Below are 12,306 nucleotides of genomic sequence, written 5' to 3'. Positions count from 1 at the left end.
TCTTTTTGCACTACCGCCTTGATTTCTTTTTATTTTTTGGGTCGCAGCAGGATCGAGGCAGCTTTTCAACTCGGTTTTGACTTGCGACGTTTAAACACCGACCAACATGTCGAAACGATCTGCCGATATCGAGATGGGCGACGCCCCCCTCAAGGGAGGCGATCGTCCCGAGGGTATGGAGATTGACGAGAAGGACCCCGGAATGGGCGAGTTTGAGGACGAGTTCGAGGACGAGTTCGAGGAGGACGAGATCATGGAAGCCGGCGTTGACGGACGGCCCGATGCAGAGAGAGAAGCCGAGGAGAAGGAAGGTATGCAAAATCTGATAATGGAAAGCAGTTGCGATTATGAAGCTGACGTGTTTAGCCGCGGTTGACCAGGGCACCTTCATCGTCGGACGAAACAAACTCGAAGCCGGACAGACACTCGCGCCCGACGTATCGACATACGAGATGCTGCACAACATCAGCACCCCATGGCCCTGTTTGTCGTTTGATATCCTCCGCGACAGCCTCGGGGACAACCGCAAAGTCTACCCCGCCACCATGTACACCGTGGCCGGCACACAGGCCGAGAACGCCAGGGCCAACGACAACCAGCTGATGGTTATGAAGTTCAGCGGCCTGAGTCGAACGGAGAAGAACGAGGAGGAATCTGACGACGAGGAAGACGACGATGAGGATGCCGAGCCCATTTTGGAGCATAAGTCCATCCCCATGAACTCGGCCACAAACCGAATCCGCGCCCACCAGATCCCTTCGCAAGACGCCTCCAGACCCCCGACTACCCTAACCGCGAGCATGACCGAGTCTTCCAACGTCTTCATCCACGACATTACTCCTCATCTCTACTCCTTCGACAACCCGGGCACCGTCATTTCTGCCCAACAAAACAAGCCGGTATCGACCATCCGCGCCCACAAGTCGGAGGGTTATGCCCTGGCCTGGTCTCCCCTTGTCCCCAGCGGAAAGCTCCTTACCGGTGACAACGATGGCCTGATCTACCTCACAACGCGCACCGATGGCGGCGGCTTCGTCACCGACAACCGGCCATTCCAGGGCCACACCAGCAGTGTCGAGGAGATCCTCTGGAGCCCGTCCGAGCAGTCCGTCTTCTCGTCTGCGTCAAGCGACGGCACGATCCGCGTCTGGGATGTCCGCAGCAAGAGCAGAAAGCCTGCGTTGTCCATGCAGGTCAGCTCGACCGACGTCAACGTCATGTCGTGGTCGCCTCTCACGACGCACCTGCTCGCCTCGGGCGCCGACGACGGCGAATTTGCCGTCTGGGACCTGCGTCAGTGGAAGCAGAGCTCGACCTCGCCTTCAGACAAGCCCCCGCCAATTGCCAGCTTCAACTACCACAAGGAGCAGGTCACGAGCATCGAGTGGCACCCCACAGACGACAGCATCATTGCCGTCGCGGCGGGCGACAGCACCGTAACCCTCTGGGACTTGGCCGTCGAGCTCGACGACGAGGAGAGCAAGGACACTGGAGGCGTCAAGGATGTGCCGCCTCAGCTGCTGTTTGTGCACTACCTGTCCAACGTCAAGGAGCTGCACTGGCACCCCCAGATCACTGGCAGCCTGGTAGCCACAGGTGATGAATTTAGCATCTTCCGCACGATTAGCGTTTAGACAAGGGGCTAGGTTAGCCAAAAAAAAGTAAATGGGATACCAAGTTTTGTTTGTCATTGACCGATGGATGATCCCGTGTGCTTTTCCTACGGAACACCTCCCTGGTTTGCGTTGGTTCGCACCACGCGTATCTGATGAGTCCCTAGTCCTGTTCAACCCGTGCGCAGGAAAAGCCAATTGGTAGGCTTCGTAACCATTTCCTCGGTCACACAGAGGTGCTATAATTGCCTCGTATAACGTGCTTGCATCTCAATGTTTGCGCTCTCAGGTCTTACCCGTCGGTCACCTGAATGATCTATTTCAGGGCTTACGGTCAGTAAGACTGCTTGGCTGGTTGAGCAGACTGAAAGGCATTCCCGGGTTTGCAGTGCGATTATTGACGGCATCTTATCGGCGGTACTTCATCACGGCTCAACTCTCGCACAATCCTCTGAGGTTCATGGTATTGTGGTCATATGTTCCTGTGTATGACGAGAAGTAAGGGGGCCGGGGCACGACGAAGCCTTACGATAAAAGAGTACCGGCTCTTGCTCATATGGTGTGAATTTCTCTTCCAGGACTCAACCAAGTATCCTTTTAAATGTCAGAAAGGATTGTCTTCCATAACATACGTAGCACCATGCGGCTGCTCAGAATCCTCGCTCTCTGCTCCCTGGCCCTCAGTGCCCCTTATTCACCACCCGACGTCGCCGCGGAGTCTGACACCGGTGACTTCGAGCGACGAGTTACTAAAGAATCAGCGGGCACCGCAGCCGTCTTCAAAATCGAACGGTTCTATTCCGGGGGTCGATCGCAGTCGGAGTGGAACTAGTAAGCACCCACCTCGCAACTATCAGCCAACAGCTGCTCTAAAACATACATCTACAGCGTCACGTTCGCCGCTCAGGTGACAGCCGGAGCCGCCTTTGCCGAGTGCTCCATCGCCACCAACACTGGGCCCAAGGTGCCTACGATCGAGAAGACCGAGTGCAGGAATGCCACATCGTTGAACAAGGCAATCAAGTGGAGCCTCGAGCCCATGGGCACGGGAATGATGCATTTCAACGTCTGGTGGGAGTTCACGAGCCACGCTCACCTGTATGGAGGTGTACACATGTATCAGTCGTGGTTCAAGGAATGGACGGTGCAGGACGGGAGCAAAGTACAAGAGTACGTAGGGCCGCACAGCTTCATTTTGGACACTGTGATGAGTCCGACTCAATCAGGAGAGGAAAAAGGCATTAAGGAGAGCCACTTGTGAAGGATACAAAATAGGAAGTTAGTAGAGAATTTGAGTGCTAGCTAACGAGAGTAACGAGACAGAAGCGTTGAACACCCGTCACAAAAGCCGTTCATGACTTCAATAATCTGCAGTGGATCCTCCATATGAGTGTATCTAAGCTGGTCAGTACCACGAGATGCAGAAGGGCCAGAATTTCTACTCACAGTCTGATCAAAGCATCCCGCGGGCGTCTGGTATAGATATGCCCCCGTGTTGATGAACACCTCCTGGTTCTCACAGACAAGCCACGCAGCCAGGTTAGGGCGGTTGATGTCCGGCGTGCTCCACGTAAGCGTATCCCCCTGAAAGGCGAACGTGCCATAAGTATTCTTGCTCGTGCTGAACCACGTCTCCAGCTTTCTCTGGGTCTTATCCATCGGATTCTCAACGTTAAGATACAGCGAAGACGACCCAGTCAGGTGGAGCAACTGACCAGACTCAATCTTGAATTGGCCTGCACCGCTGGGAGACTCGAGGTAAGCTTTGCTGGGTGTGCTGGTGGGCTTGGCTTGGAGGTAATTGTGGAAGTTGGGCGAGGCCACAGCGCGGATCCAGTACCATCCCGAGACAATAGTCGTGGGAACGGTGCCGCCGCCGCCGCCGCCAGCTGCTGTGGTGGTTACACTCACGAGAGTTGTCGATGCACGAGAGGTTGTGCGGATGTTAGTGGCAGTTGCAACAGAGGCGGTTGAAGTTGAAGAGGGCCTAGCAGAAGCGGTCGTCGGAGTGCTGGATCCCGGGATGCACTGATGGTAAAATGGACTTTGGCAGGAAAAGTCAGCAGCTGTCTTGAGATGCCAAGTCCTTGGAATTGACGTACTTAAGAATGGAGCAGGTGTAGCCGCTCACACAAGCAGTGCCGCCGCCCCAACCATTACCACCGCCTGCGATGGCATCAAAATTGAAGGAACACAAGCCAGGCTTCCCAAGTTTAACTTACATTGCCCCCAAGCCGGAACCGTGCTCTGCCCCGAAGCTGAACTGAAGAAGAGTGTGGCAGAGAGGCCTGTAGCCAAGAAACCTAGCAATCTCATCTTGATCGAGTGTGGAGGTTGTTGTGTTTGACGGCAGTGCTGGATTCACGAAGAACTTGGCAGCCACACAGCATTTATGCCAAGTTCGGGCATTTATACACTAGCCCATCGCCAAGAGAAACAGTACTAAGTTGCATTGTCTCCCGACGGCCCCGTCAGCCGAGCAGGTCAGGTGAGGAGGCCGGTTGCACCATAGTGCTGTTGTTTGGTTCGTGCAATGAGGAGACCTGGTCCACCCAGGTTGACTGGAGGATAGAGTGGCCACGAAGGTCAAGAGACGAGAAGACGTCCCAAATATATTGAATTTAAACAACAATATGATTATCCACCTGGAACCCAGGCCCGAACCTAGATCGTAACCAAGAGACGGCAATAAGTTGTAAAGAGCGCGTCTTGGTGCCGACATGAAGTGGCACTCTGCGGAGGCCAAGCTTCCGGTCTGGATGTGGACGTCGGAGGAAACAGGCGGAAAGGATGGACACCCTTTCGACGTCGCAGGAACATCCGGCTAGGAATGTCTGATTAATTTGATAGAAAAACGCAGCATGCAAGCCTGTAAACCAGACTCAAAATAAACTTGGCGAGTGAAGACTAGAGTTAGAGAAGCGAGCTCGGACGATTGGTCCCATGTACTAGTGATCAAGACAGAGAGAAAGGAGTCGATTATCCTCATACGCGGCTCAAGAAGTTCCTCAAAACGTCAAGCAAGAACGGATCAAGCCCAAAGACCCCTGCACCGTGACAAAGAAGATGCCAAAATTCTAGCCGGTCGTCACCGCCAGACTCCAACGAGCCGATGCAATTCCCACCTCCAGTCGCCCCCGCAACGAACGTCAAAGTCAACAAGACCCATCCCACAGCATCTTCCATGCAGGTGCTGCCGGGAGGCTGTCGAAACTCGATGGTCCGGCTGTTGTCATGTTCCAGCAAGCGAGCAAAGTTCCACTTGTAGACTTTGCCGTGGACAAAGTCCTTCTTCCGTCCGTGGGCGCGTCCGTAGGCGCTGGAGGCCGGGAACAGACACATGGTCTCGACGACGGCGACTGTGCCTCGCTGCGAAGCCACGTCGAGAAGGTCGAGGCATTCTTGGAGGGACTGGCAGTGGGACAGCACAGGGTTCCGGCGGTTGCTCTGGCACCAGTACGCGGATGTTCTGTCTTTGGGAACCAAGGCGTCGAAGCAAGATTCGTAGGTAAGGATTGCCTTTCCAAGACACGCCAGCTGGAACGGGGTGAAGTCTCGATCAGCCAGGCTGATGTGAACATGCGTGCTGCACTGGGGGAGCTTCTGGATGGAAGAGGACTTCTGGATGGCGGAGAAGATGTGATCGGTGTCGCTCAGCCAGGGCGAGTCCAATCCGAAGACAGGAGACACTAGCTCAAGAGCCCCTGAGTTCAAGCGTTAACGCCGAAATTGTCATGTCGTGAATTAGAATACTCGCAGTTGTTCTTGGCCGGGTCCTGAGGAATTGTGATCTCCTGAACAACAGACCAATTCCGGTAGTTCCCGTCCACCTTCTCCTTGACATGGTTACTGACTCCCTTCTTAGCCAGACGACCGCCGGTATCATGGGCCATTAAGAGCCATGACTTGTGCTTCTTTTTGCTGTTGAGAGACAGCTCAAGTTCAAACCCAAAGTTGAAGGGCTGATAGTCGGCCATATCTAAAGGACAATTCGACGAACGAGCAATGCTATTGAGAAAAGTTTCTTGGGAACGAATGTTCATGACGTATCCCATCTTGGCATACGAAGACCAAAAACGAAGCTTTTTATATGGAAACATCTCGGAGAACGGCCATATCATTCAACCGCCCTCTCGAGCCTTCATAAAGCAGACCCATCGCTCGATGAGCCGCTATGAGGCGCCTAGAGGTTTACTTGGGGCTTGATCACCCCATTCGATGGCACATTCCGGGCCTCAACGGCTCAAACCACTGCACATAAGCCGGAGGTCGGATGCTTCAAGGCGATGAAACAGCGTACCCTTGAGGCTCAACATTTCAGAACAGGGGATCGTGTCGAAGCCATGTGGACTTCATCTTTCCATAGGCCCAGGGGAACCGATTTCCCAAGAAACATTCGGCGACACGCGCACCGCCGGCGCTTGATCTCACGCAAATATGAGGGTGGTGTACAGCGGCCGTCACAGGTGGCTGACCGTTTGCCCCTGAGGCTCTAGCCTCCAATCCATGGAGGGAGGGAACCGGCAAGGCTAACAGGCACCAGGTTCACCTCCCGCCGAATGGGCTTGGTCGTCAGCACAAGGCGCCTCAAACTCTGGCGAGACAGCCTGATCTTCTCCCAGAGGACTACTTGGCAGGACTGACATCTGCAGGGTAGGTACGAGGCTAGACCCAAGATGGGAGACTCGACAGGATAGATATTCCCGGCATCCCTGAAGTGAACATGGTTTCCTTGGAAGTCTCCGCGCTTGATAAGCGCCGGCGAGGAGCGAAAAGGTGTGAAGACCCAGCGTGGAGGGGCGGCGGGCAGCGGGTGATGGGGTTGGTGACTGCGACTTTGCGAGACACTTACTTGATGGGGTCATCTGACGACGTAACAATGGGTGAGCTAGGGGATTGTTGGTTGATGGGCCCGAAGGTCCTAAACAGGTTCCAACTGAGCCGGCATGGGCTGACAAACAATTTGGGAGTGAGCCAGAGTCGGACGGCGCCCTATGTTTATGGCACTCAACGATGGGTAGGGATCGACCGCATATTGTCAGAGAGTGAGAGAGAGGCAGGAACCGACGACTCTAAGCGGCACCTTGGCTCGCGGATCTTTGGATCGTTGTCGGAATGCCGTGAACATTTCCCCAAAGAAACGACAGCCGGCATAAGAGCGATAGATGGACACGCGGTACGTAACTGTAAGGTCCCGGTCAGTAAGATGTAAGAGAGCTGCCGTCATTTAATAACCGGATTAAAATGAGAAACGGCATGGGTAGCCATCCAGACAGCACAATGTCAAATACTGACCTGATGTGTGTGAGCGCCCTTTGAAGAGCACCATGGTGCAGAGGGATGTCAACGAGCGGCAGGGCGGACAGTCTAGTCTACAAATGACCAAACCTGACCAGCCTCCGACGCACCGTCAGCGGAAAGATGAACAGCAGCCAAAGGCTCCACGACGGGAATCCGTTTGGGTCCAGTGATTTCGACAAGATGCACCGGCAACCTGCATCTCCGAGTTGCGTCAACGATCTGATGCACATGCAGCCGGCCGTTTGCGGAACTGAAAATCGTGGAAGCCAGATGCTCTGCAAAACGGAAGAAACCATGCGCACGCGCATGCCCATGCAGTCAATGGTGGGGGCACAGCGACGGGGAGACAGAAGTGAGTAGGTGACAAATGAAGGAACCCGAAATCATGGGGGGGTGATGGAATGAATTACTGATGCAGGGCCAATGAAGCAAAGTTAGAGAGCCGTTGCGCTAGCCCAACGCTGCAGCCACCTGGAAGGTTCCTTCTTCGGCGCAAAGCCCCGGTCTTGTGTTGCCGCCGGAAGCTGATGGGATAGTCGCCGCTGTTGCTGAATGCCCTCACTCTTCTCCTTCTGTCATCCTGACAAATTGAAGCGGAATACCATCAAAGCCGTAAGGCAATAAACAAGGGCTCCTCTGGATATATACATCTCCAAGACCTGAAAATTCCAGTCTAAGGCACGCAGAGATTCACCCAATTGGCATCATAAATCACACCCATCCGGAGACTCGTCATAACCAGTTCATCACCCCTTCTGCCATTACTAGTTATTCGCCATCGTTGCCACCCGCCGCCAAAGAGATTGCGGCGGGATCGGCCAGGGGGTTGACTTCGAGAACGTCATAATTCAGTGGCCTGCTGTCGGCCAACACCTACGTGGTCGTCAATTTCTACGCGGACTGGTGCGGCCCTTGTCACGCCATCAAACCCATCTACGAGTCCCTCTCCGACAATCACTGCCGGCCCGGCTCCCTTGCCTTTGTTAAGGTCAACGTCGACGCTGCCCAGGACGTCGCACGCCGATATGGCGTCACGGCTATGCCGACCTTCATGTTCTTCGAAAAGGGCCAACCTTACAACGGCGGCCGCAGCGTCGTCCGAGGCGCCGATCCAAGGACCCTGCAGGCCACCGTCCAGGAGCTGAGCGGGCTTGCCAGGAGAAAGGAGACCGAGGCGGCCGAGGCGGCCGCGAAGAAGGCCGAAGCCAACAAGAAGACGGAAGCCGCGGACGTTAAGGAGGCCAAGCCTGATGACGGTTCCACCGTCTCTGGCGGCTACACCCTCGGCGTCAATACTGGCCCAAGGTCGGACTGGAAAATGTCCTTGCGGGGATGATGTTTGTTACTACTCACCCACCTGTCTTCGCCATATTCTACACCCTCGCCGGCGCTTGCGGTATTGCATCGGGGACGAACGCTAGCTATCAAGTTTTCATGACACCAATTTATTTCATTCCGTTTCCGTGCGTGTGGAAGCTTTTTTATGCGCCCGCTTGAAATACCGCTGTACCTTCCAAGTAACGCCACTTTGCTTTGCTGGCTGCCGAACTTCCGCGACATATGACCCAAAGAATAATAATTTGTTTCTTTCTTTCGGAAAGACCCTCGTGTCTGTGTATCCAAGAAAATGCTGTCGTCCCTGATTTCCCCTCTCAGCCGTTGTGTGTATGTGTGTGTGTGTGCGTGCGTGGGTATCCTTGCTCGTGATAGATGCGCCTGATCATGTGTGCCCAAAACGTCAAATCCATCGCTACGGAAAAAGAAAAAACCAGTCCCTGCTTGTCATCAAAGAAGCTACCTTCTCTTTCGCCCTCATCTCAATTATTGCATGCCGTCGTCAACTAGCTTGCCACACTTTACGCAAATGAGCCGCTGCCTGCCCCCCACTCTCTTTGCCTTGAAGTCCTTGCTCGCGCATTTCTGACAGGAGAGTTGCTCGCCGTCCTCGCTGTTGTACTCGGAGCTCAAACGGCTGATAACAGAATTACGGGTCCGACTGTCGGACCTATTGCCAACTGGTCGCAGAAGCTGGCCATCTCCCTCTGCCTTGGCGGTCGTGTCCTCTATAATCTTCGTCGTACCGTTTTGCTCTTCCTCAACCGTCTTGTTGTACACGACGGGGCCGATACTCTTGCGTCTGGAAGCCTTGGTATTATTGCTAATGGTTGTCTGTGTGGTATCGGCCGTGCTCATGCTGTTTCGCCCCTGTCCTACTTGCGCCTGCGATGTGTTGATGTTGCTGAATGATACCGAGGACCTCAGAGATGAGATGCCTTTCCATCGGTTCAAGTTCCAAAAAGAATAGCTGGCCCCTGCGGGATCAAGCCGCAGCTCGTCGCTCTCATCGTCATCTGCCGATACGAACGAGAAACTCGGTGTAGGGGGGATGGACGGAGCTCGGTCGCGGGAAGCCCGGCTCGACGTGGGACTGGCCGGGAGTTGCGGACGTGTCGGCTGCGACGACGCGCTATACGGTTTTTTCCGAGCCCCAGACGCAAGATTCGCAGTGCTTGTGTCGATGGGCGTGTGCGAAGTCTTAGTCGGCGACGTCGAGCGCTCGCTTTGGGATGGAGTGATGATCACCGAGGTTGGACGACCATTTTCAATTCCATGACGCCAAGTGTTAATATCGGAGCTTAGCTGAGCAGCGCCAGGTGCCGCCAGGCGTGACATTGACCCGCGGCGAGATCGGGGATGACTGCCGACGCTCGTACGCGTTGCGACGCTTCCGCTACGTCCCAAAACGCTGCCTCCCAGCCGGCGAGAAAAGGTCGAGCCGGTTTCCCAGTTTTCATGTCGGCGCTTAAGGTATGCGCAATCTTGTCGGAAAACCTTGATAACTCCAGATTGGTCCGTAGTCACCAGAATTTGGCCGTCATAGTGCTTCGACTTTTCAATGTATGCTGGTGATTCCTCAGGCTTCTTGATTTGCGGTCTTTCGTCGTCCGAATTGCCCGTTTGGCTAGCGATGGACTCCTCAAGACTCATAAGAGTCACCGGCGGAGGATTACAAAGGTCGTATAGAGGATCCCCCGAACCGCCAAGAAGCTGCCGTGACTTTTTTGGTGCAAACACTGCCGTTGATACTCGATCAGAATGCGCTTCGAAATACTCGCATGGCTTGTCCTTATCCGACTCGGCAGAATTTACCGACCAGATATACACTCTCTTGTCCTCGCTTCCAGAAACGATCCAATGTCCGGTGTCGCTGAAATCGGCGTGAATCTGGCTGCAGGTATTTTCGTAACCCTTGAACTTGGAGTCCAGGGTCTTGTCGCGCAGATCATAAATGCGAACCCTCGAATCGTTCGACGTGATCAAGACCTTGGCCTCGCCATCATACATCATCGTCTTGATGCCGGTGATTTTGCTTCCCTTAGCATTCTTGCCCCTGGATGAACGGACATGCAGCTGAGTGGTTTGTTTGAGGCCCTCGGTGTCATGGAACATACACATTCCCGAGAGGCCTCCAGCGATGGCCGTCTTCCCATCGGGCGAAAAGGCCACTGCCGTGATGAGGTCGGACAACTGAACGGAATAGGCCACTGACTTGTCTGGGATGCTCCACAGACGTAATGTCGAGTCTAGGGATCCCGCGAGGAAGAACCGGTCGTCGGTGGGGTGAAAGGCAATCGAGGTGACAAAATCCTTGTGTTTGAACGTGCAAAGACACTCCTTTCTGCTGATGTGCCAGAGACGCACTGTCTTGTCCATCGACGACGACAATAAGAAGTTGTTCTTGCTCCAGCTGAGGTCAAGAACCTCGCCGGTATGTCCGTGGAATTCGTGTACTGGCTTGCTTCGAAAAACGGGCGCGCTCAGTCTTTCACCATGGTTGGCGTTTTCTTCTTCTTCATGCCGCCGTCGCTCCTCATGCGTGGAAATCACAGCCCAAACCCTCACGACTTGATCTTTTCCTGCGGCAGCAAAGTACTTGCCATCGGTGCTGAACTCAGTGGCCCAGACAGCTCCGCTATTGTTCGGTCGCCTGGTGTCGCTCGACACTGACACGGTCGTGCTCTTATCGTCGTGTGTTTCGTTTCGTGGGATCAAAAGCTCTTGGGCGAGGAACATTCGGTTGAACTCTCGAGTTTTCTTGTTGCGTGCCTTGACGCGGATGTATCGCGGTGGCTCCTTGTGGTGAGGTATGTACCCCGAGCCAATGACAGAAGAAAAGGCTGGGGCGTTCGTCCCATCGATACGGTGGTCACTGAAGACAGAATCCTCGTCATCGTCGCGTCGACGTCCGCCTCGCATGCTCAGCCGGCTCAAGAATGACGGTCCTTTCCTGTGGCTCTGTTAGCGAAGGCATATGAACAAGCCGGTTGGGTGCGGAACTTACCTTTTGTCTTTGTTGGCATCGAAAGCATGTAGTGGAAGTTTTGGTGGCTGCTCAGGGTCGAGGGCCGGACTATCGGGTCGTCTCCGGAGCTGAGGGGGGACTGTGTGATCGGTGTTTGTTCGCATCAGAATGTGCTGTGGGAGGTTAACAGCTGGTATACGACCCGCCTGGCGGTGTCCATGATGGTAACGAACCTGGGATAGCGGGTCAATTGCGGCGGGGGATTGGACAGCGGCGGGCGAGGCTTTGACGGGCTTGATATCCTTTGCGTTCGGCGTGGTAGTTCGGGTGAGCTTCGTGGGCGTCTTCTTGGCAAATGTAGGGAAGCTGCTGCCTACGGCTCGATTAGCATCCACCATGTGCGCGACTCAGGGCGGATCGACGTCCCCAGCCTCAATTCCGAGGAGATGAGGAGACCCTCAAGAACCCCGGAACAAAGCAGACAGGGAAGCAAGCAAATCCGCACATGACCATCCGTACATACCGTGAGAATCTGAGCCGCCCGGCGACTTCTGGACGGTCGAGGAGCTTTCGCGGCTGGCGGGGGTCGAGAGTCGAGGCTCTGGGACGAGAGGCAGCGTTGGTTGTGGTTGCTGGCCATCATCGCGACGGCCGGCGTCCATGGACTTTATGGCGGATGTAGGGGTCGACATTTCCCATTATGCAAGGGTCGACAAGGAAGAAAACGTGGGTAGAGTTCCAAGTGCTGGGGCAATCTGTTGGTGCTTCCAGACTGTTTGTGCGGGCAGTAGGTAAGCGCGGGTAGGTAGTCTGAGAGGGTCGCTGAGCCAGGTGTTCCAGATGCGCTGGCTGATGATGGGTGGTTTGACGACCTCAAGATGTAGAATACGAGCGATCCGAGAGACCCGAGCTTCACACACGGGGTTTGGGCCCGAGACGGCGTTGGGTGGGATGCTTCGACAGTCCAACGGAGACACCGGAGTTGGCGGATAGCCGATGTTGCGGTCCCCGCGGAGGAGACGGTCTGGTTAGGTCGCCCTCTTCGTTCCCGTCGTTTGCGATACGATAGGGATTTATGGAAACGAAGAG

At 54.8% G+C, this 12,306-nt stretch overlaps 6 protein-coding genes across 6 annotated transcripts; 3 read left to right on the top strand and 3 right to left on the bottom strand.

Annotated features, from left to right (window-relative positions):
- Nucleotides 1-106: 106 nt before the first annotated feature.
- CH63R_01818 (WD repeat domain-containing protein) lies at nucleotides 107-1,634 on the top strand (the record flags this gene model as incomplete). Its single annotated transcript, XM_018296793.1, has 2 exons — nucleotides 107-311; nucleotides 367-1,634. 2 exons carry the CDS (start codon nucleotides 107-109, stop codon nucleotides 1,632-1,634), a joined length of 1,473 nt encoding a protein of 490 aa, XP_018161609.1.
- Nucleotides 1,635-2,253: 619 nt separating this feature from the next.
- CH63R_01817 (uncharacterized protein) lies at nucleotides 2,254-2,874 on the top strand (the record flags this gene model as incomplete). The annotated part of the gene is made up of 2 exons (XM_018296792.1): nucleotides 2,254-2,444; nucleotides 2,502-2,874. 2 exons carry the CDS (start codon nucleotides 2,254-2,256, stop codon nucleotides 2,872-2,874), a joined length of 564 nt encoding a protein of 187 aa, XP_018161608.1.
- Nucleotides 2,875-3,153: 279 nt separating this feature from the next.
- Nucleotides 3,154-3,929, bottom strand: CH63R_01816 (Carbohydrate-binding module family 1 protein; the record flags this gene model as incomplete). Its single annotated transcript, XM_018296791.1, has 4 exons — nucleotides 3,154-3,197; nucleotides 3,329-3,624; nucleotides 3,716-3,779; nucleotides 3,836-3,929. The coding sequence occupies 4 exons, from the start codon at nucleotides 3,927-3,929 to the stop codon at nucleotides 3,154-3,156; spliced, it is 498 nt and encodes a 165-aa protein (XP_018161607.1).
- A 669-nt stretch (nucleotides 3,930-4,598) lies between these two features.
- Nucleotides 4,599-5,590, bottom strand: CH63R_01815 (uncharacterized protein; the record flags this gene model as incomplete). The annotated part of the gene is made up of 2 exons (XM_018296790.1): nucleotides 4,599-5,265; nucleotides 5,367-5,590. The coding sequence occupies 2 exons, from the start codon at nucleotides 5,588-5,590 to the stop codon at nucleotides 4,599-4,601; spliced, it is 891 nt and encodes a 296-aa protein (XP_018161606.1).
- A 2,363-nt stretch (nucleotides 5,591-7,953) lies between these two features.
- On the top strand, nucleotides 7,954-8,250 carry CH63R_01814 (Thioredoxin; the record flags this gene model as incomplete). The annotated part of the gene is made up of 1 exon (XM_018296789.1): nucleotides 7,954-8,250. One exon carries the CDS (start codon nucleotides 7,954-7,956, stop codon nucleotides 8,248-8,250), a length of 297 nt encoding a protein of 98 aa, XP_018161605.1.
- A 485-nt stretch (nucleotides 8,251-8,735) lies between these two features.
- On the bottom strand, nucleotides 8,736-11,909 carry CH63R_01813 (WD repeat domain-containing protein; the record flags this gene model as incomplete). The annotated part of the gene is made up of 4 exons (XM_018296788.1): nucleotides 8,736-11,202; nucleotides 11,257-11,345; nucleotides 11,451-11,590; nucleotides 11,741-11,909. The coding sequence occupies 4 exons, from the start codon at nucleotides 11,907-11,909 to the stop codon at nucleotides 8,736-8,738; spliced, it is 2,865 nt and encodes a 954-aa protein (XP_018161604.1).
- Nucleotides 11,910-12,306: the final 397 nt, after the last annotated feature.

Source organism: Colletotrichum higginsianum, chromosome 2, assembly GCF_001672515.1.
Source record: "Colletotrichum higginsianum IMI 349063 chromosome 2, whole genome shotgun sequence".
Classification (NCBI taxonomy): domain Eukaryota; kingdom Fungi; phylum Ascomycota; class Sordariomycetes; order Glomerellales; family Glomerellaceae; genus Colletotrichum; species Colletotrichum higginsianum.
Note: the sequence above shows the minus strand (reverse complement) of the source record. Positions and strands in the feature narration are given on the sequence as shown.